General features: G+C 49.0%; 1 protein-coding gene across 1 annotated transcript; it reads left to right on the forward strand.

The window, feature by feature from the left end:
* Positions 1–253: 253 nt before the first annotated feature.
* Positions 254–27747, forward strand: LOC311350641 (girdin-like; the record flags this gene model as incomplete). Its single annotated transcript, XM_084470704.1, has 4 exons — positions 254–757; positions 882–982; positions 11077–11185; positions 27634–27747. Exons 1-4 carry the CDS (start codon positions 692–694, stop codon positions 27745–27747), a joined length of 390 nt encoding a protein of 129 aa, XP_084326830.1. The 5' UTR covers positions 254–691.

A 27747-nucleotide genomic window follows, 5' to 3' on the forward strand; every position in this document is an offset into this window, starting at 1 on the left:
GAGAGACCGACACACAGAGAGAGAGAGAGAGAGAGAGAGAGAGAGAGAGACACACACACACACACACACACACACACACACACACACACCGACAGAGAGAGAGAGAGAGAGAGAGAGAGAGAGAGAGAGAGAGAGAGAGAGAGAGAGAGAGAGAGAGAGACAGAGAGGCGGTCCTTAGTGCTGCATGCTGCGCTCTGTAGACTGCAGCCGCCGCCGTTTTCTGGAGGAGAGACACGAGGAGCGCCGGAGGAGACGCAAAGGACGGATTTGGTGCCTTTCAGGGAGCTGCTGGATTACGTCTTTATGCGGGAGGGTTTCTGGTGTTTGAGGAGGAACACTGATGACGCGGTCCTGCGTCCCACTTTTCTTCTGGGATTCTAGACGAGACGTCCCGTTGAACAAACGGCTGACCGACCCAGTGCTCCGGCGCCCGGCTGAGAGGACCTTAAGACACCACAGAAGACGGCAGTCTGGAACCACTAGCGTCTCAGGACGTGTTACCGGGGCTACTGGTGTTACTGGTTCTTCGTTCTCCAGCTCCCAGCATGCTGGGCCGCTGAGGGCCGGTTGAACTGAATCAGATTGTCGATAAACGGACACTAGGAGGGGCGTGGAAGACACCAACAGGAGATCCGAGATCTTGTGAAGGAATGAAGAGCTGTTTCATGATCTGGTAGAAGGCCTCATCGCTATGATGGACAGCGAGGTCTTCACTCCTCTGCTGGAGGACTTCATGCTCACGCCTCTGGTTTCTTGGGTAAGTGATGTCCTCACTATTCACGTTTATTTAGCCCGATCACCCAGTCCATCACGCATGTTATACCAGTGTAGAATGTGTGTCGACATGACGCAGCCTATTTAACATGTGTCTGTGTGTTCAGGTGAAGACAGTGGTCCATCCGACGACGAGCGATGGATCCAAACTATCGGAATATATTGCGTTGGTGGATGGGATATACCTGAACGAGATTATGCTTGAGATGTAAGTAGGCCTATCCCATTCCCCTGTCCCTGCGCTCCTCCATGTAAACGTGTCATGGCTACAGAGTAACGCAGCCCAACATCCATCCAGACAACAGTAGGAACGGGTCGCCCTGTGTTCACACACCGCCTCTGTGGACTGCGCACAATAGGGCCTTATATTGGGCCAGGGTGGGTTCATTTGGTCAAAGATCTGGCTGGCAGTTGTTATTTTTAACCCCCAGGCTTTTTGTGTGTGTGTTTGGGGGGCGAGGGGGGGGGTCGTCTCCACACGCACAAGGCATTAGCGGGAGACCGATCCGCTTGCAGTCGCCCTGCTTCCTGTAGGAATATGTTCTGTTTTGTTCTGTTGTCACCTGCAGCTGATCGCCTCTCCGCACGCCCCGTTCTGCTGTTCTCTGATGCAGAGACGCACCGGCGCTAATGCCGACTGTAAAATGCAGATTTTATTTCAAGGACGCATAGGGCCTGATATCAGTCCGTGTTGTGAGCCCGTATAACCGTACATCCATGGATCTGACACATCAGCTTTCCATTCCTTTGTCTGGCTCCACGCTGATATTTCCCCTTAGCTAAAGGGTTTTTTTCCTTCATATTTTCCACACGTAGCCTAATTATAGATGGCTGTAATAAAGTGTCAGCCCTTTTAGTTTATTAACTGTTGTTGGGGAAGGTTCATTTGCTAAGCTTGCCTTGAGTTGGAGCAGCTGGTGAGGCCGTGTGTCTACTGTACAGCTGTGGAGGGTGAAGAGCTGATTAACCCCCACTGGCCATTTCCTCTCTCACTCTCCACATGCGCTTCTCTTCCGCACAATACTGCCTTCCTCTCCTGTCTTCCTCCTCCCCTCCGTCTCCCATTTCCTCCCTCGAGTGGAGAAATCAACAAAAGCCTCTGTCTGTCTGTCTGTCTGTCTGTCTGTCGTGAAGCCTCCCCATGATGAGGTCCTCTCTGGTTTGAATTCCCGGTACTAGCAGGCAGCATGTGAGATATGGACCCCTACTGTCCATAACTCAGGTCCCCTGCTAGGGCCCACCGGGAGGAGACAGACAGACAGACAGACAGATCTCTGGGTCTCTCTGTCTCTAATGCACCTTCTCTGTGTATTTGTGTCTACGAGGGACCAACAGGAATGGTCAAAGAAAAGTCCAGGTTGTCTTGTTGCCCGCTGGCCTGGAGCCCCAGGCCGGCGGTGGGGAGGTGGAGGGTCCTGGAGGGAGAGGGAGGGGATGGCGGTGGGAGAGAGGCGCTACATTGTGCCCTAAGATGGCTCCATGTAGGTCAGGAGCAGCGTGTGGTCGGTGGTGTGTTACAAATCCACGTTGGTGATGGTCCTCCAGTGATTCCTCCCAGCTGTGTATCTCCAACCATCTCCTCCGTAGGACGGCTCTTCATGTTTCAGGAATACCGCCCTCACCGGTCTGATGCTGAACCCTGTAGCGCGGAGCAGAGAGGGCTGGGCCTGGTTTACAACGTGCTGAACAGGATGCTGGGGTGTGGTGGGGGTGGGGGTGTGGGGTCAGCTGCTGGCACTCGTCTTGGCAGCACATAGAAGTCCTTTTGTCAGATGGTGTGTCGGTTAGGCTGCTCTGTCTACGGCCAGCTCTCCTGTGACTGTTGCTACTGTATGCTAACTTTTTATACCAACGTCCAAACAGAGCGGACCTTGTGGGCGCCACGAACTGTGATTTCCCATGCTGTGGAACCCTTTCACCAGGCATTCATGGTGTTCTTGGAGCTTTTAGACAGAAGTGCATTTTTAGATTTCTGTGACCATTGCCCCAGTGGAGATGGCAGAGTTATAGGCGTTGCCCATCTGCAGTCATTTTTTTTGTGTTTTGAACGCTGAACAAGTTTAACGTTGCCCAATTGGTGGCTGGTTATTTAAACTGCTGTGCTGAATTGTTGCATAAATACATGTTTGTCCCTCTTTAACAAATGTGCTGACTGGGACAGAGGAACAGCCTGGCAGCTCTAGCAGTTGTCCAGCGTGTCCGCTGGGCTGGGATTAGCTAACGGTTTCCTCCTCAAAGACCCAGATGGCCCGACGGCCACACACCGGGGACGCTCCATTATCTAGCCAATTAGATTTCCCCTCGCCTCGCTGTCAAACCAATTAGCATTCACGGCCAGCCAAAGGGAGCCAATAACGTTGGCTCTGAGTGACAAGTGTCCAATTGATTTCCCTGCTTCCTCAGCAGATCCACTAAACGTGTTGTCTCTCTGTGTGTCATGGTGCCAGTCCCACGTCCTCTGAAGATATACCAAGACATTGATGGACAACAATGGCAGGAATACAAACACTATGGTTTGAGGATATTTGGCATTTTAAATGTCACTACAGGGTGATTAAACCATGGAAACTGTTTCTCTTGGCTTCACGCAAACATCAGGCGTCACCTGGAATATAAACCATAGTAGTTACACGTAGTTACGTAAGCTTAATGCTCTTGGGAGGAAATGCCACAACAAAGTTTTTGACCAATTCTACAGATGTTTTAGTGAAGCCAGGACGGGTCCTTTATAGTCTCAGATGTTTCTTTATTGGTTTTCTACACAATGGTTGTGTAAACGTTGTAGCTGATTCCTGTCATCTATAGAAAGACTGTTTTTTTTATAGCCATCATATTTTATAAGCGGAGGACCCCACAAAACACCACATGGTTTGAGTTATAATTGTGTGCCTTTTTTTAATCAATGTTTTCAACAAAAGGCTGCTATCTTTATCCCTCACATTCTGGCTGACAGAAAAGACTTTTGCTTCTCCTGTCAGCTTTTTATCAACTAAAACAGCTTCAGACCCGACAGACAGCAGCTCTGCCATGGGGGCAGACTGGCCATGCAGTGTCAATGTGTTTGTGGTGGGCCCTTGTAAAAGATTGTGATCTCTGATGCTTTCATGTCGTTACAAGCACCATGTGCTTCCTATCGAAATGCCACAGATAGGGTTCATAATTTGATTGTGTAGACTGAAGAAGTATTTATTTCTCTCTTTAGCCACGTTTCCACAACAGGAACTTTATCCCAGAACTAGGAACTACGTGTGTTTCCACCACAGGAACCAGGCCCTAAATGAAGTTCTGGGGACATTATTTTAACCCCAAGGCCTCCCTACTCACCTTTCGGTTTCTATTTGCAGCCGCAAACCTAGTTATTGTTGTCTTCTACCTGCAGTAGGCTGAATCGTCTTCTTATTGAATACATAGTCAAATTCCATGTATGTGAACATACTTTGCCATTAAAGCTGATTCTGATTCTGATAGTGGTTAGGGTTAGGGTTAGGTCTACAATTGATATCATTTTCACATTCAGTTATTTGTTTGTGTTCATCATTCTACTTGGCAGTCGGTGCTACAAGCCAATGTTTACTTGCACTGTTCGTGAATATAGGTTGCTTTTGATAACATGACGTTTTGGATACCAACTTCCTCCATAACAGACCATGTGTTATAACAAAAGCCAAGGCGCGGTGCCAATACATTCAAAGTCAATGTAAAGGCGTCTAGATGCCAATTTTCTGCGGGTGGCTTGAATGGAGTGATGCAAACAGCCTGGTCCAGGCAGATTTTGCGTTGCCCCACCAAATGCGTGGCCTCGATCGTGGAAACGCTACGCCGTGCACTCCCTCTAGTGGCTGCTAGTGAGGGTCTACCACTTTGTCAATGGATTCCTTTAAACCAGGAAATTAAATTCAATGCTGCTATTCAACTCGTGCAAACGATGCAAATTTGTTCTAGTTGATTTGAATATTTGAACTTTGGTGTTGATTTTGGCTTTGCTTTTGGTGTGAAACACACCTTGGTAGCCTACTTTTATTTCTTTATAATTTTATAATAATGTATTAAAGAACTGGCTATCTTACACTTGGATTAAAAATTTAACACCATAAAAAGTGAATTCTCAAAATACATAGGATATTTTGTACGGAGCATAAGCTCATATTCACTGGCTATATGAGGTTTAGGGTTGAATTCCTCTGTATTTTTTACTGCCACATATTCACATCGTAACTGATAGTTGTCGTGATTTTGTTGTTCAATTTTTTCTCTCTGTATTTCTCCCTTTTTCTTGTTCTTTATTTGTTATGTGCAGCTTGATCTAAAATGACTAAAACTTGCCTAACATTCACAAGACACCAAAACAGACAACCAGGGGCAGAAGGAGCCTTTAGTTGAAATGCAGTCCTTGGACCAGAGCTTCCGGTTCGTTTTGGTCGAAACGTGACTTTAGAAAACAGAGTTTACATAGACAGCTTAAGCCCTGACTGCTGCTGCCTGGGCCTTACTGTCATCGTTCCTCCAACCTCTGGCATTAAAGCTTCTCCCTTGGCTGCTTGCCACAGAGTACATGTAGATGTAGGGCTTGACTTCCCAGATTCCATGTATTTGACCTTGACGAACGTGGAACAAGGGTTTGGTGGAAGTTTGATGTCTTTCATTTCTTTCTCTCCCTTTGACCTCTTTCTGCCCTACGTCTCGTGAGGGCCTCCATGCTGTCTGCCTTCCTGATGAACTCTCAGGTCTCTGCTCAGGCAGACTGAGAGGAGGGAGGTTGGAAGGACCGTTCCCAAGTCTCTGTGGAACCGGACTGGTAACGGCTGCCCTGGAGAACATGGCTCTAACAGTGTTGGGTTCATGTGTTCATGGAACAACGTGGCTCTAACAGTGTTGGGTTCATGTGTTCATAGAACAACATGGCTCTAACAGTGTTGGGTTCATGTGTTCATGGAACAACGTGGCTCTAACAGTGTTGGGTTCATGTGTTCATGGAACAACGTGGCTCTAACAGTGTTGGGTTCATGTGTTCATGGAACAACGTGGCTCTAACAGTGTTGGGTTCATGTGTTCATGGAACAACGTGGCTCTAACAGTGTTGGGTTCATGTGTTCATGGAACAACGTGGCTCTAACAGTGTTGGGTTCATGTGTTCATGGAACAACGTGGCTCTAACAGTGTTGGGTTCATGTGTTCATGGAACAACATGGCTCTAACAGTGTTGGGTTCATGTGTTCATGGAACAACGTGGCTCTAACAGTGTTGGGTTCATGTGTTCATGGAACAACGTGGCTCTAACAGTGTTGGGTTCATGTGTTCATGGAACAACGTGGCTCTAACAGTGTTGGGTTCATGTGTTCATGGAACAACGTGGCTCTAACAGTGTTGGGTTCATGTGTTCATGGAACAACGTGGCTCTAACAGTGTTGGGTTCATGTGTTCATGGAACAACGTGGCTCTAACAGTGTTGGGTTCATGTGTTCATGGAACAACGTGGCCCTAACAGTGTTGGGTTCATGTGTTCATGGAACAACGTGGCCCTAACAGTGTTGGGTTCATGTGTTCATGGAACAATGGAAGGACCCGCCCCCTTCGTTCAGGACATCCTGTGCCTCCTCTTCTGGGATTGGGTCGTCATAGACCTTGTTAACTATTAATGGTCACTATAGCAACCTGTTCCGCTGCCGTGCGGCCCTCGCTAAGGAATGGAAGGTGGTCCGCCCACATGGTTCAGCAAGACCAGGAGCGGGAGAACCAGTGAGGAGAGACCAGTGGATCAGCTGGACCAGTTGTTATACGGAGTGGACCTGGGCTGGGAACAGACTTGGTGTTAGCATATACTCTGTATGTACTAGTACTATGTTGTCGTGTGAAGGCTTATGTACGGCCGTCCTCAGACAGAACGCTGATTTAAAAACCTGCCTTGAAGTGCTTCTCCTGTGACCATATGGCCGACTGTAGCACATGGGCTCTGGCCTCGCATTCATTCTGCTTAGGCATGAAGTGCATACTGTAGGAACATAAACACACTGTGTGTGTGTGTGTGTGTGTGTGTGTGTGTGTGTGTGTGTGTGTGTGTGTGTGTGTGTGTGTGTGTGTGTGTGTGTGTGTGTGTGTGTGTGTGTGTGTGTGTGTGTGTGTGTGTTCATGCTGACTGTAATGCAGCCTGTCATATGTAGGTTAGCCCTGGTCCCTGAGGCCGTGGCTGTGAACCAGCTACTGAGGGCCAGATGACTCTCTAATTGTCTGACTTACTGGCTTTATGGCTTACTGTGCTGCTGCCAGACAGTCCACATCCATCTAAAGCCTGGGTGGAGCACCGGCCCCCCCGCTCAGCCTGGCGCTAGCCGGAGGGGGGGGGAGGGGGGTTTGTCCTTTCCACTGCCTCCATCCGGTAAAATGTGACTGGAACCTTCCCTCTCCCCCCCACCGCTGAGCCCCCATTAGCCCTGATAGGATTACAGCTTCCACTGTGTTTTAATCAGCGAGTTATATAGTACCCCCCCCCCCCCGTGTGTGTGTGTGTGTGTGTGTGTGTGTGTGTGTGTGTGTCTGTGTGTGTGTGTGTGTGTGTCGGCCGATATTTGCGTTTTGTACGTGTATCGGCATCGGCAGATTTTTTCATTATTTTTAAATATTTTTCCACGATTTACAGACAGTTCAATAAATGTTCATCATTATCATCATTGTGTCATTTTTATGATGTCAACTGAGGGAGCAAAAGTGTGTGTGAGATTTTTGACCTTTGTCAGAATGCCTTTTCAGATGTGGTACGGCGTTTGGACAATTTTGATGTCAGCTATTTCTTTATTTCATTGTCATATTTCTCTGAACTAATGGTGTGTTCCAGATGCCTCGTGCCCCGCCCACTCTACACTTATAGCGTTCCCGTTCGTCTGTGAGTCATTGGCTCGTCATTGTTATTGTTAGCTACATTAGCCTCTTTAGCAAACCAGCTCCAAAACAAACAACACAACTTTACATTGTATTGCACGCACAGCAAGACCGTGCGATGCATACATTGGTGACCGGAGTAAAGCAGCAATGTAATCCAGTGTGTAAGAGCATTTAACTCACTACTCTTAACTCTCAACATTAAAATGACAATAGATGTGGTTGTGGTACGGTCGCCTCACTGACCTGGTGGCCCCTCAGAGCCCCGAGGGGACCGGCCCCCAGGGGCCGCTCCTCCGTGAAACGCTGCAAGAACGCTGGGAGGTTTACAAATGTGCAACTGGTGCAGGTGTTGTGCGAGGCATCTGGAACACACCGTCAGCTGTACTGAGCGTTGAAGTGGATACATGTTATTGTGTCTAGTTGTCTAGCAGCAGTGGTTAAATGTGTGCATCAACATCACACTGGGTCAGTGTGATGTCTGACCGTGTGTGTTAACGCTCAGCCCTCGGTACTGTAGTGTGTTAATGCTCAGCCCTCGGTACTGTAGTGTGTTAATGCTCAGCCCTCGGTACTGTAGTGTGTTAATGCCCTCGGTACTGTAGTGTGTTAATGCCCTCGGTACTGTAGTGTGTTAATGCCCTCGGTACTGTAGTGTGTTAATGCTCAGCCCTCGGTACTGTAGTGTGTTAATGCTCAGCCCTCGGTACTGTAGTGTGTTAATGCTCAGCCCTCGGTACTGTAGTGTGTTAATGCTCAGCCCTCGGTACTGTAGTGTGTTAATGCCCTCGGTACTGTAGTGTGTTAATGCTCAGCCCTCGGTACTGTAGTGTGTTAATGCCCTCGGTACTGTAGTGTGTTAACGCTCAGCCCTCGGTACTGTAGTGTGTTAATGCTCAGCCCTCGGTACTGTAGTGTGTTAATGCTCAGCCCTCGGTACTGTAGTGTGTTAATGCCCTCGGTACTGTAGTGTGTTAATGCTCAGCCCTCGGTACTGTAGTGTGTTAATGCTCAGCCCTCGGTACTGTAGTGTGTTAATGCCCTCGGTACTGTAGTGTGTTAATGCTCAGCCCTCGGTACTGTAGTGTGTTAATGCTCAGCCCTCGGTACTGTAGTGTGTTAATGCTCAGCCCTCGGTACTGTAGTGTGTTAATGCTCAGCCCTCGGTACTGTAGTGTGTTAATGCCCTCGGTACTGTAGTGTGTTAATGCCCTCGGTACTGTAGTGTGTTAACGCTCAGCCCTCGGTACTGTAGTGTGTTAATGCCCTCGGTACTGTAGTGTGTTAACGCTCAGCCCTCGGTACTGTAGTGTGTTAATGCTCAGCCCTCGGTACTGTAGTGTGTTAATGCCCTCGGTACTGTAGTGTGTTAATGCCCTCGGTACTGTAGTGTGTTAACGCTCAGCCCTCGGTACTGTAATGTGTTAATGCCCTCGGTACTGTAGTGTGTTAATGCCCTCGGTACTGTAGTGTGTTAATGCTCAGCCCTCGGTACTGTAGTGTGTTAATGCTCAGCCCTCGGTACTGTAGTGTGTTAATGCTCAGCCCTCGGTACTGTAGTGTGTTAATGCCCTCGGTACTGTAGTGTGTTAATGCTCAGCCCTCGGTACTGTAGTGTGTTAATGCCCTCGGTACTGTAGTGTGTTAATGCCCTCGGTACTGTAGTGTGTTAATGCCCTCGGTACTGTAGTGTGTTAACGCTCAGCCCTCGGTACTGTAGTGTGTTAATGCTCAGCCCTCGGTACTGTAGTGTGTTAATGCCCTCGGTACTGTAGTGTGTTAACGCTCAGCCCTCGGTACTGTAGTGTGTTAATGCTCAGCCCTCGGTACTGTAGTGTGTTAATGCTCAGCCCTCGGTACTGTAGTGTGTTAATGCCCTCGGTACTGTAGTGTGTTAACGCTCAGCCCTCGGTACTGTAGTGTGTTAATGCTCAGCCCTCGGTACTGTAGTGTGTTAATGCTCAGCCCTCGGTACTGTAGTGTGTTAACGCTCAGCCCTCGGTACTGTAGTGTGTTAATGCTCAGCCCTCGGTACTGTAGTGTGTTAATGCCCTCGGTACTGTAGTGTGTTAATGCCCTCGGTACTGTAGTGTGTTAATGCTCAGCCCTCGGTACTGTAGTGTGTCTCAGGAGCATTCAGACCTTGTGCGTGGGGAAGGAGAGCTGGATTGTGAGGAGGAGGTCAACTCTTTAATGCAGCAGGTAACACAAATGATACCAGGGTAGCGTGTACGAGGACAGATGCAGACGCATGCATCAATGCACATCTGCCGATGCAACTGGCATGCACAACCCTCCTCCCTGTTGAGTGAATGCTTAATGACCTCATATATAGGTCATGCTGCTGACATGCTTGGAGACGGATGCTAGACAGAGGTCACTTGGCTTGTCCCAGTGTGGACAAGAACAAACCAACCCAAACATTGTTATCAGGCGGTCAATGGAACACTATTATTATTTCATTTATTAGTATTTCAAGCAGAAGTAGATGAAGCATAAGCCAATGTCAGACGTATGTGTATCTGTTTGGAACCTTTCCATAATGTTGTCACACAGAAAATCTGCGAATGTCGTTCTCAAAAACAAGCACTTTTAAAGGACATTGACAGCGCTCTGCGCGTCAATGTCAGCGTATCTGGTCCAGGGGGGCAGGAAGGGGGGCTCTGAAACCAGTGATCACTGGTAGTCCTGCCTCCTGGTCTGTGATGAACCAGCCTGGGAGCTGTTTATGTTCAATGGTTGGTGGTTGGTTGGTGGTTGGTTGGTGGTTGGTTAGTGGTTGGTTAGTGGTTGGTGGTTGGTTGGTTGGTGGTTGGTTAGTGGTTGCTGGTTGAAGAGCCGGGACTGTGGTTTCATTTGGATCATTTCCCATCATCTGTAGCCCCGGTCTGCAGCGCTGGACCTCTTGAGTTATCTTCAACAAACTTTTGTTTCATTCGGGAGGTTGTGGTCTTGCAAGGGACAAGAACATCAGTTCAAATATATTTTTGGATAAAGGGCCTGCCTTCTTCTTAATGCACTTTAAGTTACCCTCAAGTGTTACTTAAGCGTGCTTCAAAGGTGCCATGGCATGCCACCAGATGTGGTGTGATTAGCCGTTACAAGCCGTTTTGGAAATCTGCCCCTTCTGACATCACAGGTGTGTGTGTCCGTTTGCTACGGTCCACTGGGTAGGCGGGTGGACTGATCTATCAGCACACATCTAGGTGGACACGCCCACTTTCTGCCCCTTATGATGTCATAAGGGGGAGATTTCCAAAACGGCTTGTAACGGCTAATCACACCACACCTGGTGGCATGTCATGGCACCTTTAACGAGGGTCCTCTGTCTCTTTTCATGCTGTTTTGAAGGAAAATGATAAGGAGAGTCAGGGAGTTGCTGGAATACGTTTCCATTACGTTGACTAATCAGAATCATTTCCTCTACAGAAATCCCACGGCGACCGTGCAGAGGACCAACAAGAAAGTCAACAATGACCCCTCACTGCGCATTCAGAACCTCTCTATTCTCATCGGGCAGATCAAAGCCTACTATCAGGTAAGAAAGAACCGCTTCTTTTTTAGCTTTAGTTTGGATAGCATTTGTGAATAAAAGATGAAGAAAAAATCCTTCAGGTCCAAGGATATCTCAGGAATATCTTCTCTAATGGCGCATTTCCACTGGCGGGTCCACTTCAGACCAGCACCCCTCAGCCCAGTAGTGAGGGTACGCTTCAGACCAGCACCCCTCAGCCCAGTAGTGAGGGTACGCTTCAGACCAGCACCCCTCAGCCCAGTAGTGAGGGTACGCTTCAGACCAGCACCCCTCAGCACCCCTCAGCCCAGTAGTGAGGGTACGCTTCAGACCAGCACCCCTCAGCCCAGTAGTGAGGGTACGCTTCAGACCAGCACCCCTCAGCCCAGTAGTGAGGGTCCGCTTCAGACCAACACCCCTCAGCCCAGTAGTGAGGGTACGCTTCAGACCAGCACCCCTCAGCCCAGTAGTGAGGGTACGCTTCAGACCAGCACCCCTCAGCCCAGTAGTGAGGGTACGCTTCAGACCAGCACCCCTCAGCCCAGTAGTGAGGGTACGCTTCAGACCAGCACCCCTCAGCCCAGTAGTGAGGGTACGCTTCAGACCAGCACCCCTCAGCCCAGTAGTGAGGGTACGCTTCAGACCAGCACCCCTCAGCCCAGTAGTGAGGGTACGCTTCAGACCAGCACCCCTCAGCCCAGTAGTGAGGGTACGCTTCAGACCAGCACCCCTCAGCCCAGTAGTGAGGGTACGCTTCAGACCAGCACCCCTCAGCCCAGTAGTGAGGGTACGCTTCAGACCAGCACCCCTCAGCCCAGTAGTGAGGGTACGCTTCAGACCAGCACCCCTCAGCCCAGTAGTGAGGGTACGCTTCAGACCAGCACCCCTCAGCCCAGTAGTGAGGGTACGCTTCAGACCAGCACCCCTCAGCCCAGTAGTGAGGGTACGCTTCAGACCAGCACCCCTCAGCCCAGTAGTGAGGGTACGCTTCAGACCAGCACCCCTCAGCCCAGTAGTGAGGGTACGCTTCAGACCAGCACCCCTCAGCCCAGTAGTGAGGGTACGCTTCAGACCAGCACCCCTCAGCCCAGTAGTGAGGGTACGCTTCAGACCAGCACCCCTCAGCCCAGTAGTGAGGGTACGCTTCAGACCAGCACCCCTCAGCCCAGTAGTGAGGGTACGCTTCAGACCAGCACCCCTCAGCCCAGTAGTGAGGGTACGCTTCAGACCAGCACCCCTCAGCCCAGTAGTGAGGGTACGCTTCAGACCAGCACCCCTCAGCCCAGTAGTGAGGGTACGCTTCAGACCAGCACCCCTCAGCCCAGTAGTGAGGGTACGCTTCAGACCAGCACCCCTCAGCCCAGTAGTGAGGGTACGCTTCAGACCAGCACCCCTCAGCCCAGTAGTGAGGGTACGCTTCAGACCAGCACCCCTCAGCCCAGTAGTGAGGGTACGCCTCAGACCAGCACCCCTCAGCCCAGTAGTGAGGGTACGCTTCAGACCAGCACCCCTCAGCCCAGTAGTGAGGGTACGCTTCAGACCAGCACCCCTCAGCCCAGTAGTGAGGGTACGCCTCAGACCAGCACCCCTCAGACTGAACCGACCCGCACCCTGCGGTGCCATAATGAGCACCAGAAGATCATTTTCAATGTGATGTATATTTGCAAACTATGACATGTCTATCAATTTGAATGTGTTTTACGATTATATTTTATTTGAGCTGTTTGAATAAATATGCCCAGGACATCTTCTTTAACTAAACAGTACGGTCTTGGCTAGGGGTTAATTATCTGTTGTGTGGCATCAGCCATACTGACCAGGAACTGAACGGGAGACGGCTGGCCAAAGTTAGGACTTACACACCCGTGTAAGTCACCGTGTAACCATGGAGATATCTTAAAACCGTGGGGGTTTCCCAGAGGGACGGTCTCAGAGGATGTGATTGCATTTTTCATAATCGTATCTTCATATCCCATTGGAGGTTGATATTGTCTGAACTTCTGAATTGCATCTGCGTTAGCATAACTAATAAACATGTATCATATTTGCCTTTTGTGCAGATAATAGTCAGCAACAAATATGATGTGCCAAATAGCAAAAAAAATTATTTTTTTTGTCACAAATGAATCCCTCATATTTCTAGTCTGAATGTAACATACCTCTAGTAACCTTGGAGCAATCCATTGGTTAGAGTCTTTCTGTCTCCTCAGATCTCCATCTTGGCCACAGGCATCTTGTTAATGGTGTCCTGGTCATCTTGTTTCAACAATAAGCCTATCGTATTGCCTTAACTCTATAAGCCCTGCTAGGCCTTCTCAAAACGCCAAGCAGAATAATCTGTCACCGAGCCAAAAGCACTGGCCTACGGCCAGTAGCCTTGAGCAGACGATGAGGACGGGGGCCAGGGTCTGGAAGACCTCAGGTTACCTACTCTCCTCAGAGAGGCTCTTAAACACTAAAACATTCTAACATGTATTATTTGTGATACATTTCTCTTGTCCAATATCTGTAAGGCCATATGGAGCTACGTCTTTGGCTACGTTCCTGTTCTATAAAAAACATAAATATCAAGTCAGATCTAAGTCCATCTAGAATATTAAGGCTCTTAATCTCCCTGTATTCACCTCATGGTCAGGCACCATTGTCCAGCCACGTGTCTGCAAACGGTTTTACACCAAGACCCCCTGCAGCTCAAGACCCCCTGCAGCCTAAGACCCCCTGTTGTCCATCCCATCAGCCTCCTCCACCCGTCCCCAGAAGACCCCTCCTGTTGGTTTGGTGAAGTGAGGGGGCCACACTCCTGTGGAATGGGACAATAGTGGACGTTTCAGACAAAACCTAAAGGCTTTTTATGGCATGGTACTTTGTAGACCCAGAGTAATCTAGTTTGTAAAAGGCTTTGAGAACAACAAAGAACAACACGGCATGTTCGAATCCCTGCATTTAAGAGGGGGCTGGAGCCCTTGATGAACACCTTCTGATCACGATTCAACTCTAGTGGTTAGTAGGGCTCCGCCCATATATAGTAATGTGATATTAGTTCATTAAATGTGGATATTGGCCTGAGAATGAACAGGATATAAAACACCGTCGCTGGCCCCTGTGTCTACAGTCTGGGCTGCACCAACGCTGCCATGGGATTGGCTGTCCTGCTCTTCTGTCCTCCCCACTGTTTAGAGCAGTAGTAGTTTTTACAGCATATCTTTTGAAGCATTTTTTCCCTCATATATCTACCAAAACTTCCATAAGCATCCCCTCATATATCTACCAGAACTACCATAAGCGATGGAAATAGTGATAGTTTTTGTTATATTTCTGTAGTAGGTTAATGTTAAGCATAACGTGGCTTGGAGTTTAGGCTGGATGGAAATCATTTAAATAAAGCATTAATCACTGAATGTCGGTATCAGCCAATAAAAGTGAATAAAACATTGTTCTAGCCCCTATTTGTAGTTTGAAGTTCCCTATTTGTTAAGTTCTCAGTGTGTCTTCCTCTTCACAACCAGGGGAATGCACTTCCTGTTTACAGTAGTTCTACTCTTTGTCGTTCTCCACAGCAGCAGTAATGCTAACCAGGAGCGTCTTCATCTGATCCACAAAGTCACTGCCGTTGTAAACCGGTCAGAGCACAAAAACGCAAGGGCCGAGGGAGAAGGGCCGAGGGAGAAGGGCCGGGGGCGAAGGGCCGAGGGTTAAGGGCCGAGGGAGAAGGGCCGGGGGCGAAGGGCCGAGGGTTAAGGGCCGAGGGCGAAGGGCCGAGGGTAAAGGGCCGAGGGTAAAGGGCCGAGGGCTAAGGGCCGAGGGTAAAGGGCCGAGGGCAAAGGGCCGAGGGCGAAGGGCCGAGGGCGAAGGGCCGAGGGTAAAGGGCAAAGGGCCGAGGGTAAAGGGCAAAGGGCCGAGGGCGAAGGGCCGAGGGCGAAGGGCCGAGGGTAAAGGGCAAAGGGCCGAGGGTAAAGGGCAAAGGGCCGAGGGCGAAGGGCCGAGGGCGAAGGGCCGAGGGCGGAGGGCCGGGTGGAGGTCACCAGAGGTCACACGGTGTCAGGACACAGGAAGTCCGACTCACGCGGCCCCAGGGGAGGACTGCAAACAGAAACAAAAACCATCAAACACTAACATGTGTCTATACTGTCAAGCACAAATGATAAGCCCCTATAATAGGCAGGGAACAATGGTGGTCACCCATTACCGGTGATGGTGGTCACCCATTACCAGTGATGGTGTTAACCCATTACCAGTGATGGTGTTTACCATTACCAGTGATGGTGTTCACCCATTACCAGTGATGGTGTTCACCCATTACCAGTGATGGTGTTCACTAGGGGTGTGCATCTCCAATAAAAGACGATTTGATGCGTATCTCGATACATGGGGTACGATACGATTCAGGAACGATAAATTTTTAAAATGGAACGATTCGATTCAGTTCGATTCAGAAGATTTGCATCTTTTAAATCAAAATCGATTTTCCGATTCAAATCGGTTTTTGTTACACCCCTAGTATTTACCCATTACAAGTGGGCAAAATGGCAGATTCTACACTAAAATAAATGAAATAGTTGACCTTAAGCCTCTTTCAGATCTATGTTATCTTACAGCTTTAGCAGCCTCCTGGACCCTGCTTCCCATGACGTGAATGTCATTACCGCTCGCTCCTGGGACAGCCATATGGAGCGCCAAGCTACCGGGGGTGTGTGAACTGTAGTGACGTAGCAGGCTTGGACCTTACTGCATTGCTTCTATTCAATCACGTGACTTTTCCGAGTGCTTTTATCTCCCGTGTATGAAGTGGTGGTCCAACAAATAGAAATGGACGCCGTTGTTCCAGGATGTTGTGCACTCTCATATTGTGGGAATGCACAGAGGGTTAGAGCCTAGACCTCTCCAGGAAGTAGCACTATGCAGAGACACTGACCCTATACACTAGAGAACCCATTTCAGGAAATACCCAAATGTCTGTTTCCTGACAGCTCATTTTATTTAAGGGATTTTTATTACATTGCTTTAGCTATTCACTAGAACTTGTATTCAGCAATTATTGTATTGAGACTAGCTTTCAGAAGAAGTATTTATTCTAATAATAGCGTTTAAAGTACCCTAAGAAATAAACCATTACAACACACTTTAGCTCTTGTTCCAGTAACGCTGGGCCAGAACACAGTCCAGGGTCTGGGCTCAACTCAGCGCCTCAACCTCCTCACCCGCTCTGAGCTCTTCACCCGCTCTGAGCTCTTCACCCGCTCTGGGCTCTTCACCCGCTCTGAGCTCTTCACCCGCTCTGAGCTCTTCACCCGCTCTGAGCTCTTCACCCGCTCTGAGCTCTTCACCCGCTCTGAGCTCTTCACCCGCTCTGGGCTCTTCACCCGCTCTGGGCTCTTCACCCGCTCTGGGCTCTTCACCCGCTCTGGGCTCTTCACCCGCTCTGAGCTTGTTTGACCACTGCATGCTAATGAGGCATTAGCTCGTGCTAACGAGGCATTAGCTCATGCTAAGGAGGCATTAGCTCGTGCTAACGAGGCATTAGCTCGTGGTGTGGGGTCAGGGGGGGGTCAGGGGGCTCTTGGTGTGGGGTCAGGGGGCTCTTGGTGTGGGGTCAGGGGTCAGGGGGCTCTTGGTGTGGGGTCAGGGGTCAGGGGGCTCTTGGTGTGGGGTCAGGGGTCAGGGGGCTCTTGGTGTGGGGTCAGGGGTCAGGGGGCTCTTGGTGTGGGGTCAGGGGTCAGGGGGCTCTTGGTGTGGGGTCAGGGGGCTCTTGGTGTGGGGTCAGGGGTCAGGGGGCTCTTGGTGTGGGGTCAGGGGGCTCTTGGTGTGGGGTCAGGGGTCAGGGGGCTCTTGGTGTGGGGTCAGGGGTCAGGGGGCTCCGGGTTAAAGGAAGCATTCACACCCTCTGGGCCTCGAGGCCTTTAGGTTCTTCAGAGCTGAACTACTAAATAGTAAAAGATATCCTGTCCTCAATAAGCACATCTTCATACACTGAAAGAAAGGGGATTATGTAAAGGATTGGAAAGGACTTAGATAACAGGGAGAGCACAAAGGCTCTCTCTGATGGGCCCCTGGGAGCCTGATCCTAGATCTGTTGTTACACACTCGGCCCCAGGACACATGTGACTTTGAGTTCATGAGTCTGACACACACACACACACACACACACACACACACACACACACACACACACACACACACACACACACACACACACGGAGAGAGAGAGTTGGAAAGCCGTGCTTCTATATAACAAGGATTTGATATAACCAGACTTTGATGGGAGAGGACCTCCACGGTGTTAACTAGCTATTCTAGTTTTTCTATTCTACGAGCTATTCTTCTCCATAGCATACAGGCATTTATAACGTCATGCAAATCTCCATTATTGATGAGGTATTTCTACTCAAATACCAGCATGAAAAATAATCGTTATTCCACTGTTTATTTATACCCATTGTAAGAATGATGCTTTATGTGAGCGCTGTAGCGAGTGTGAGCCATCTGCAGCTACAGAAGAGGTTATCTCTGCTCAGGTGAAGCCATGATGGACCTGGTGACGTTCACTGGGCCTGTAACCTGTCAGACTCTCTCTATAGTCAGCTTTGTCACCATCCTTTCAGTATTGAGACATAAGTGGATACTGCTGTAACTCAATGACAGCCTCTAGCCATTGGTCGCTCTCACCCTCAGGCTCCTTTAAGTTGCTCATGTCACCATGAGTGTAGCGGGGCAGACCCCACGGCGTCCTAATGACCGTGGGCTTCTAGGAGGAGTTAGGCTCAGGGTTACCAACTTTGACAAACAAAACATGGGATGCATTCAGAGGAACAGCATCATCAATCATCTCCCTGCTCATCAATGCCAAAATGATCCAATCAAGTAAATGTAATAAAGTGATGGTCTATTGTGTGACCAGTGGTCCGTACCCCCGGAGAGGGTCCCTCTAATACCCCAAACCAACCCGCTGCTTCTGCCTCCACGGGCACCATCACCTTGGCAACCATATGCAATAGTTCAATAATCAATACTGTGAACGGAAATGCCAATGGAAGGTGATCCATATTGAAAACATGGAATGTATTGAGAGAAGCCCTCTATGGGCGGGTCGCTGAGTGTGTACTTGTGTACTTGTGTACTTGTGTACTTGTTTTGTAGCTGCCTATTTTGTGTAATAAGTCTTAATGTGAATCCACTGGAGACCTTCTGAACCGTGAGACGGTTGAACCAGGCTTTAGTTATTGAGGGCCGGGTTCATTGTATTTTGCCTATTGTGTTGAAATATGGAAGTGGAATCTGATTCTGTGGGACACACTTTTAGGCGTACTGAAACATTCTAAACGTTGCCCATGTTGTCATTAGACCGAGATAACATTACATGAATAAAAGGGCCTGAACAAAACGTCAATAGAACTTGAATACATCAACTGGTCCATGAATGAACATGAGTTCACCCGGACAGCGGTTAGTATAATGTGGTTTAATCATCGCTGTAACAAACCAGTACACTGACGCTGTGGCCACGCTACGGAGTAACACCATGTTCTCATTCTAGTCAACCAGTACTGGAGCTGATTTCACTAAGGACTTCATCCTGTGATTGAAAACATTTCCCCTCCTGCTTCTGTGATTGTTTATTAGCTGTGCAGCATTTGGGTGATTATCTGGCAACGCTCGTCGTGATATGAAGTAGAAATGGAGTTGAATGGTATTTTGGTGTCTGGTGGAAAGAGGTTGAGAGGAATTGATGGTTGATTCATTAACAGGGAAGGCCGTTTACTTAGTTTGTTATGCACTCAGAGGGGTGTGTGTGTGTGTGTGTGTGTGAGAAACAGGGTTATTTTAAACCCACATTGGTTGCATTAAGAGGAAGCAAAACTGCAGCTGGGTTCAGTCGATATGCTGGCCCTCATTTGTTGTCCCCGTTTGTTTGTGAGTGAATTGAACCGTTTTGTTGAGCTCTATATTCCAACCCGGCGTGTCTGATCACGCTCACAGCCAACGGTTGAACTCTGGGCTGCTCATGAAAAACCTCCAAAAACAAGCTTTTAAAAGAATGTTCCTCTAGTCCTGTTGTGATGTGTCTGGTCCTCCTGGCCGGCCCACCGCTGGAATGAGTGGAGTGGATTCCACTGAGCCCCGTGCAGCTCTCAGTAGAACACCACAACTCAGGGCTTCGCTTTGGCACAACCACAGCAACAATTTGAAAAAGCCACTGTGTGTGTGTGTGTGTGTGTGTGTGTGTGTGTGTGTGTGTGTGTGTGTGTGTGTGTGTGTGTGTGTGTGTGTGTGTGTGTGTGTGTGTGTGTGTGTGTGTGTGTGTGTGTGTGTGTGTGTGTGTGTGTGTGTGAGTGAGGTGTGGAGGTAGGAGACTATTAGCTGGTGTCCGCCCAGGGTTAGTCACCACAGCCCTCTGGCAGAGCTGATGGATCAGGAGCAGCCCTATAGCAGAGCTCTACCTCATCATGGTGCAGTAGAGCCTCTAGCAGAGCTCTACCTCATCATGGTGCAGTAGAGCCTCTAGTAGAGCTCTACCTCATCATGGTGCAGTAGAGCCTCTAGTAGAGCTCTACCTCATCATGGTGCAGTAGAGCCTGTAGTAGAGCTCTACCTCATCATGGTGCAGTAGAGCCTCTAGTAGAGCTCTACCTCATCATGGTGCAGTAGAGCCTCTAGTAGAGCTCTACCTCATCATGGTGCAGTAGAGCCTCTAGTAGAGCTCTACCTCATCATGGTGCAGTAGAGCCTCTAGCAGAGCTCTACCTCATCATGGTGCAGTAGAGCCTCTAGTAGAGCTCTACCTCATCATGGTGCAGTAGAGCTGACTGTGATGTGTTGCAGCAGGAACCACTTCCTCCCATTGTCTGAGGAACCGCAGTGCACAGGTTTGTATTCTGAGGTGTGTGTGTGTGTGTGTGTGTGTGTGTGTGTGTGTGTGTGTGTGTGTGTGTGTGTGTGTGTGTGTGTGTGTGTGTGTGTGTGTGTGTGTGTGTGTGTGTGTGTGTGTGTGTGTGTGTGTGTGTGTGTGAGCCCATGATGGGGAGGAGAATCCCATCTCCCAGTTGCCATGGTAACTATCTGTCTGCAGAAGGGGTGTGATTTAGTCTTTCAGGGTTGGGGAGGATGTGACACACGCAGCGTACCATTACCCCCCCTGCTGAAGCTCCTCCAGCAGCGGGGCGTCGCCGGGCCGGGAGCGTGCACGTTTCAGTACTTAGTGCACGTGAGCGGTGCTGCAGTGTGGAGGCGGGGCCGACCCCAGCAGGGGGTCAGGGCTCTTCATGGCCCCGCCGTCAGCAGCGCTCCCACGCGGTCCTCCACCTTCACAGTCCTGCGTCGGGTTTTAGTGCGCGGACCAATCACAGCCCTTGGGCTGCGTTGCCTCCACAGAAGGTTCCGGTCTGTGGGAGGCGGTGGACGCAAGGAGGGCCCCCACGGACCTGAGGGGTCCGTCAGCCCGCACGGACCTGAGGGGTCCGTCAGCCCGCACGGACCTGAGGGGTCCGTCAGCCCGTTAGTGCTGCTACCTGCACCGCGGAGAGGAGAGCTACCACCCACAATGCACCACTGCAACCGGGACCTGGGGGCGGGGCCTAGTGGGACCTGGGGGGCGGGGCCTAGTGGGACCTGGGGGGCGGGGCTAGTGGGACCTGGGGGCGGGGGCTAGTGGGACCTGGGGGCGGGGGCTAGTGGGACCTGGGGGGCGGGGCTAGTGGGACCTGGGGGGCGGGGCTAGTGGGACCTGGGCTAGTGGGACCTGGGGGGCGGGGGCTAGTGGGACCTGGGGGGCGGGGCTAGTGGGACCTGGGGGGCGGGGGGGCGGGGGCTAGTGGGACCTGGGGGGCGGGGCTAGTGGGACCTGGGGGGCGGGGGCTAGTGGGACCTGGGGGGCGGGGGCTAGTGGGACGCGGGGGGCGGGGCCTAGTGGGACCTGGGGGGCGGGGGGGCGGGGGCTAGTGGGACCTGGGGGGCGGGGCCTAGTGGGACCTGGGGGGCGGGGGGCGGGGCCCTCGGACTAAAGCCTCGGTGATGTTTTATTTATGAGACTAAGCTCCTGATAATCCCAGTGCCATATTGCTATGCTGGGTTTAGTCATTAGCATTCCGTTAATGCCAGCCTGTATCATACCACGCTGAATGCAAGACTCTTTTTAATATTCTTTGCTTGGAATCACATTTCTGACCACATTTTTTTTCCCTCAGTTTAAATTAATATTTGTATATGTATAATATAAACAAAACAAAAAAAATATATATATATATATATATATATATTAATCTTCATATTCATCTTCACCCAACCACATATTCATCTTGTGTTGGAGGATACCCACTGAATGGAGACCATTCCTCAATAAGCAGGGAGCAGAACGTGCTTCTCCAGCACTAGTTCAGAATGGTCGCTGACTCGGTAGATGACATTAGTTTTCTTTTTAAACAACAGAAATTAGGAATGAAATCCAATGGAGCACATCAAATGTGTGTGTGTTTGTGCGCGTGTGTGTGATGTTGCTGTGCGTGGATACAAGTGGGATTAAGGCACACAAAGACTAACTGGCATCAACATGTTAGAAGAACTAATAATTCCCATACCCCTGCAGGGTAACTCTAAGTAACCTATTCTAACTCTAAACTCTGAAACTGTCACTATAACAGAATCCTAAGAGTTACATATAAATCCAAATGGACTCTTGGCTCCTCTAAGGCATCCTGTGGAGGGGGTATGAGGGTGGAGGGCTATCTGGAAAGTCACATATTTAAGCATGCAAGCAGTGTTGCAAGAAGCAATATTAAGGCTAAGTGTGACAGTTTCTCTCCAGAAATTGAAAATAAAATAAAGTGATACCTCAGTTATTACATTATTGGTTCAGTTATTATATTTTCAAAGGATCCTTTTTATACAAGGCCAATAACGTAATAAGTTATTACATTATTGTCAAAAAGTTATTACGTTATTGGCTTGATTACATTTAAATTATTACGTTATTGGCAGTTATTACGTTATTGGTTGCTACAGTCCCTACTAGGATCTACCTCGTAGTCCTCGTAGTCCTCATAGTCCTCGTAGTCCTCGTAGTCCTCGTAGTCCCTACTAGGCTCTACCTCGTAGTCCTCGTAGTCCCTACTAGGCTCTACCTCGTAGTCCTCGTAGTCCCTACTAGGATCTACCTCGTAGTCCCCATAGTCCTCATAGTCCCTACTAGGCTCTACCTCGTAGTCCTCGTAGTCCTCATAGTCCTCGTAGGCCTCATAGTCCTCGTAGTCCTCATAGTCCTCATAGTCCTCATAGTCCCTACTAGGCTCTACCTCATAGTCCTCGTAGTCCTCATAGGATCTACCTCATAGTCCTCATAGTCCCTACTAGGCTCTACCTCATAGTCCTCGTAGTCCTCATAGTCCTCGTAGGCCTCATAGTCCTCGTAGTCCTCATAGTCCTCATAGTCCTCATAGGATCTACCTCATAGTCCTCATAGTCCTCATAGTCCCTACTAGGCTCTACCTCATAGTCCTCATAGGCTCTACCTCATAGTCCTCATAGGCTCTACCTCATAGTCCTCATAGTCCCTACTAGGCTCTACCTCATAGTCCTCATAGGCTCTACCTCATAGTCCTCATAGTCCCTACTAGGCTCTACCTCATAGTCCTCATAGGCTCTACCTCATAGTCCTCATAGTCCCTACTAGGCTCTACCTCATAGTCCTCATAGGCTCTACCTCATAGTCCTCATAGTCCCTACTAGGCTCTACCTCATAGTCCTCATAGGCTCTACCTCATAGTCCTCATAGTCCCTACTAGGCTCTACCTCATAGTCCTCATAGGCTCTACCTCATAGTCCTCATAGTCCCTACTAGGATCTACCTCATAGTCCTCATAGTCCTCATAGTCCCTACTAGGATCTACCTCATAGTCCTCATAGTCCCTACTAGGATCTACCTCATAGTCCCTACTAGGATCTACCTCATAGTCCTCATAGTCCCTACTAGGCTCTACCTCGTAGTCCTCATAGTCCCTACTAGGCTCTACCTCGTAGTCCTCGTAGTCCCTACTAGGCTCTACCTCATAGTCCTCATAGTTCATAATTGGAACAATGTCATAGTTCCTATTTGTACAGCTGAACTTCCTCCTCATGGCAGTAGGGGACACCCAGCCTAGGTCATGGCCTGCAGCACACGGCCCAACAGAGGCAGAGTGGTGTCTTAGGGCGCCCTCACACTAGGCCATCTGTACCGTGCCTGAGTACGTCTGCCCCCTAAAGTCTAGATCGTTTGGCTGGTGTGAGCACGCCGTCTGAACTCAAGTACAGTTAAATTCCGTGGCCTCAGTACACTTCGGAGAGGTGTGCTCGGGCACACCTCTCCTATTTTTTAGCGTTCTAAAAAATATTACAGTCTTTGCGATTAAAACATTGCTCAAAATCCTTCTAGTAGGCCTAAAGATTTATTTAATCATGGGCGAACATAGCATAGCCTACACTGATTTAAAAAAGATATAGAAAATATAGAAACAGCGGAGGAGATTGAGGCAATTACATCCTTAATTACATCTGTCGCAGCCGTTCAAATGAGGCAAGGTGTCTGACTTATTATTTATGAAAATAGACATTTTGAAATGAAAGCTACATTTTGAATAGTTTATTTAGCTTATTATACAATACTGTTTATGCTGAGACTGCTTTGCTTTTTGCTACCTGTCTGTGTGCGGGCTTTGCGCACCGTCAAGGGAAAGAGGCGGTGGTTGAAAAAAGTATTTAGACCGCTTATTAAGTTCACTCGTTGCTTATAATGGTTTATTCGTTTCCCAGTATAATTTCCTTAATTTAGAAGACAGTTATGTTCATGTTGAGTTTTTGAAATTATTGGAAGCGAGTGGAGCTGACCTCGCCTGCTGTACCGTATATGTAATGTACTGTATATTGGTGAAACACAACACTGCCAATGTGGCAGTTCCATGTGCAACAGGGATTTCTAAAGGTTACTGTACAGTGGCAGAGACCAGTGTCAGGAGCTGAACCATCACTACGGTAGAGCTAAGAAGGTTCTACGAGCGCTTCAGACCAACCTTACCAACAAACGACGGATGAAAGATTTGTAGCAAAGAACGTTTCTGGAAACACGCAAGATGTTAAGGTAGAACTTAAAGTAGAGGTTAGGAATGACATAGCGTTAAGAAGGCTTTAAGAAGGTTCCGGTAAACCGGGCCCTGATCAATACAATCAGAGTCACCACAAAGACAGACGGGCGTTTGAGTCTTTCTGTAAGCCTGCAGGTGGGAACAGTTTGGCCCGCTTTGCCCCTCCAGCTGGACGGTGCCAGAGAGCATTGTGACGTCAGCTCCTTCCATTCTACATTTCTAAATTAGTGAATAATTTGTAAATAATTCATCAACTACTGTTCTGAACCTCAAATTCTGAAAGCAGGACTTTGGAGAAGTGATATAGTGATATAAGTGAAATATTTATGACCCCCCAATGTTGGCCTGAAGTTGGCGCCACTGAGTGCTCCTTAGTTTCCTCAGAGAGCAGTGAGGGGTCAATGCAGGCGGACAGATGGAGCCAAACAAGGCATCCACTGATATCACAGCAGCTGTATGGCGTGTGTGTCTGGGGCCGGTGGTTTAATATGGACAGGTTTAATGGTTTTGAGCTTAAGGTTAAATGTATTCATTTATTTTCTCTGCATTTGCTACTGGACTTTTTTAAGTCCCATCCTGGTTTTGTGCGTTTATTTCAAAGATGGAATGTCATCAACTCTTCCTCTGATCTAACCAGACGTCAGTCCAATAAGAGTTAATGCTCTAAACCTGGTGTGTGTGTGTGTGTGTGTGTGTGTGTGTGTGTGTGTGTGTGTGTGTGTGTGTGTGTGTGTGTGTGTGTGTGTGTGTGTGTGTGTGTGTGTGTGTGTGTGGTGTGTGTGTGTGGTAAATCTCAGCTAAATCTCAGAGTTTCGCAGAGTCCAGCGTTTGGGGTTAGATGAGATTACAGTGCAGTGGGCTGCATGTTGAATACGTCAGCATGTCCTCTTATTCTGACAGGGCTGTCCATGTGCTGCTGTGTACACACGCGTGTTCTAGATGTAGAACTGTTCCTCTGGTTAGAACACACGGAGATAGTGGAGAGAGAGAGAGAGAGAGAGAGAGAGAGAGAGATGAAGAGAGAGAGAGGAGAGAGTTGAGAGAGATGAGCGTGAGGAGACCGGACGAGAGATGCTCTGAGAGAGAGAGAGAGAGAGAGAGCGATGAGAGGGAGAGAGAGCGAGAGAGAGGATAGAGAGTGAGAGAGAGAGAGAGAGAGAGAGAGAGAGAGAGAGAGAGAGAGAGTGAGAGAGAGAGAATATTTGATCATAATGGCTTGTTTCCCTTCATTATGTTAAGGTCAATAGATTTATTTTTTGTGTTTTCAATTAACAAATAGATTTAAGGTTATGTTTCTAAGGTTTAGCAGTATTTTGGTTCAGATTTCTTTGTACCTTTTTAGGTGATTTTCAAATGGAATTATCAATTTAAGGATTTTTGATCAACGCTTCATAGAGTTATATAGAGGTTAGCTCCGTCATGCTAGAGGTTAGCTCCGTCATGCTAGAGGTTAGCTCCGTCATGCTAGAGGTTAGCTCCATCATGCTAGAGGTTAGCTCCGTCATGCTAGAGGTTAGCTCCGTCATGCTAGAGGTTAGCTCCGTCATGCTAGAGGTTAGCTTCATCATGCTAGAGTTTAGCTCCATCATGCTAGAGGTTAGCTCCGTCATGCTAGAGGTTAGCTCCATCATTGCTAGAGGTTAGCTCCATCATGCTAGCGGTTAGCTCCGTCATGCTAGAGGTTAGCTCATCATGCTAGAGTTTAGCTCCATCATGCTAGAGGTTAGCTCCGTCATGCTAGAGGTTAGCTCCATCATGCTAGAGGTTAGCTCCGTCATGCTAGAGGTTAGCTCCGTCATGCTAGAGGTTAGCTCCGTCATGCTAGAGGTTAGCTCCGTCATGCTAGAGGTTAGCTCCGTCATGCTAGAGGTTAGCTCCGTCATGCTAGGTAGCTCCGTATGCTAGCGGTAGCTCCGTCATGCTAGAGGTTAGCTCCATCATGCTAGAGGTTAGCTCCGTCATGCTAGAGGTTAGCTCCATCATGCTAGAGGTTAGCTCCATCATGCTAGAGGTTAGCTCCGTCATGCTAGAGGTTAGCTCCATCATGCTAGAGGTTAGCTCCGTCATGCTAGAGGTTAGCTCCGTCATGCTAGAGGTTGCTCCGTCATGCTAGAGGTTAGCTCCGTCATGCTAGAGGTTAGCTTCATCATGCTAGAGTTTAGCTCCATCATGCTAGAGGTTAGCTCCGTCATGCTAGAGGTTAGCTCCATCATGCTAGAGGTTAGCTCCATCATGCTAGCGGTTAGCTCCGTCATGCTAGAGGTTAGCTTCATCATGCTAGAGTTTAGCTCCATCATGCTAGAGGTTAGCTCCGTCATGCTAGAGGTTAGCTCCATCATGCTAGAGGTTAGCTCCGTCATGCTAGAGGTTAGCTCCGTCATGCTAGAGGTTAGCTCCGTCATGCTAGAGGTTAGCTCCGTCATGCTAGAGGTTAGCTCCGTCATGCTAGAGGTTAGCTCCGTCATGCTAGAGGTTAGCTCCGTCATGCTAGCGGTTAGCTCCGTCATGCTAGAGGTTAGACTCCATCATGCTAGAGGTTAGCTCCGTCATGCTAGAGGTTAGCTCCATCATGCTAGAGGTTAGCTCCGTCATGCTAGAGGTTAGCTCCGTCATGCTAGAGGTTAGCTCCATCATGCTAGAGGTTAGCTCCATCATGCTAGAGGTTAGCTCCGTCATGCTAGAGGTTAGCTCCATCATGCTAGAGGTTAGCTCCGTCATGCTAGAGGTTAGCTCCATCATGCTAGAGGTTAGCTCCATCATGCTAGAGGTTAGCTCCATCATGCTAGAGGTTAGCTCCGTCATGCTAGAGGTTAGCGTCATGCTAGAGGTTAGCTCCATCATGCTAGAGGTTAGCTCCATCATGCTAGAGGTTAGCTCCGTCATGCTAGAGGTTAGCTCCATCATGCTAGAGGTTAGCTCCGTCATGCTAGAGGTTAGCTCCATCATGCTAGAGGTTAGCTCCATCATGCTAGAGGTTAGCTCCATCATGCTAGAGGTTAGCTCCGTCATGCTAGAGGTAGCGTCATGCTAGAGGTTAGCTCCATCATGCTAGAGGTTAGCTCCGTCATGCTAGAGGTTAGCTCCGTCATGCTAGAGGTTAGCTCCGTCATGCTAGAGGTTAGCTCCGTCATGCTAGAGGTTAGCTCCATCATGCTAGAGGTTAGCTCCGTCATGCTAGAGGTTAGCGTCATGCTAGAGGTTAGCTCCATCATGCTAGAGGTTAGCTCCGTCATGCTAGAGGTTAGCTCCGTCATGCTAGAGGTTAGCTCCGTCATGCTAGAGGTTAGCTCCATCATGCTAGAGGTTAGCTCCATCATGCTAACACTGAAGGAGACCATCTGTTGACGCTGTGTGTTTGTGTTACAGGAGAGTCTCCAGCAGCTGGTGATGATGTCTCTGCCCAACGTGTTGGTCCTGGGCCGTAACCCCTCTCTGGTGAGTGTCCTTCACCCTCACCTTCATGTGTTCACAGGGTTGTGA

Source organism: Micromesistius poutassou (assembly GCF_964030765.1).
Source record: "Micromesistius poutassou genome assembly, chromosome: 7".
Taxonomy (NCBI): domain Eukaryota; kingdom Metazoa; phylum Chordata; class Actinopteri; order Gadiformes; family Gadidae; genus Micromesistius; species Micromesistius poutassou.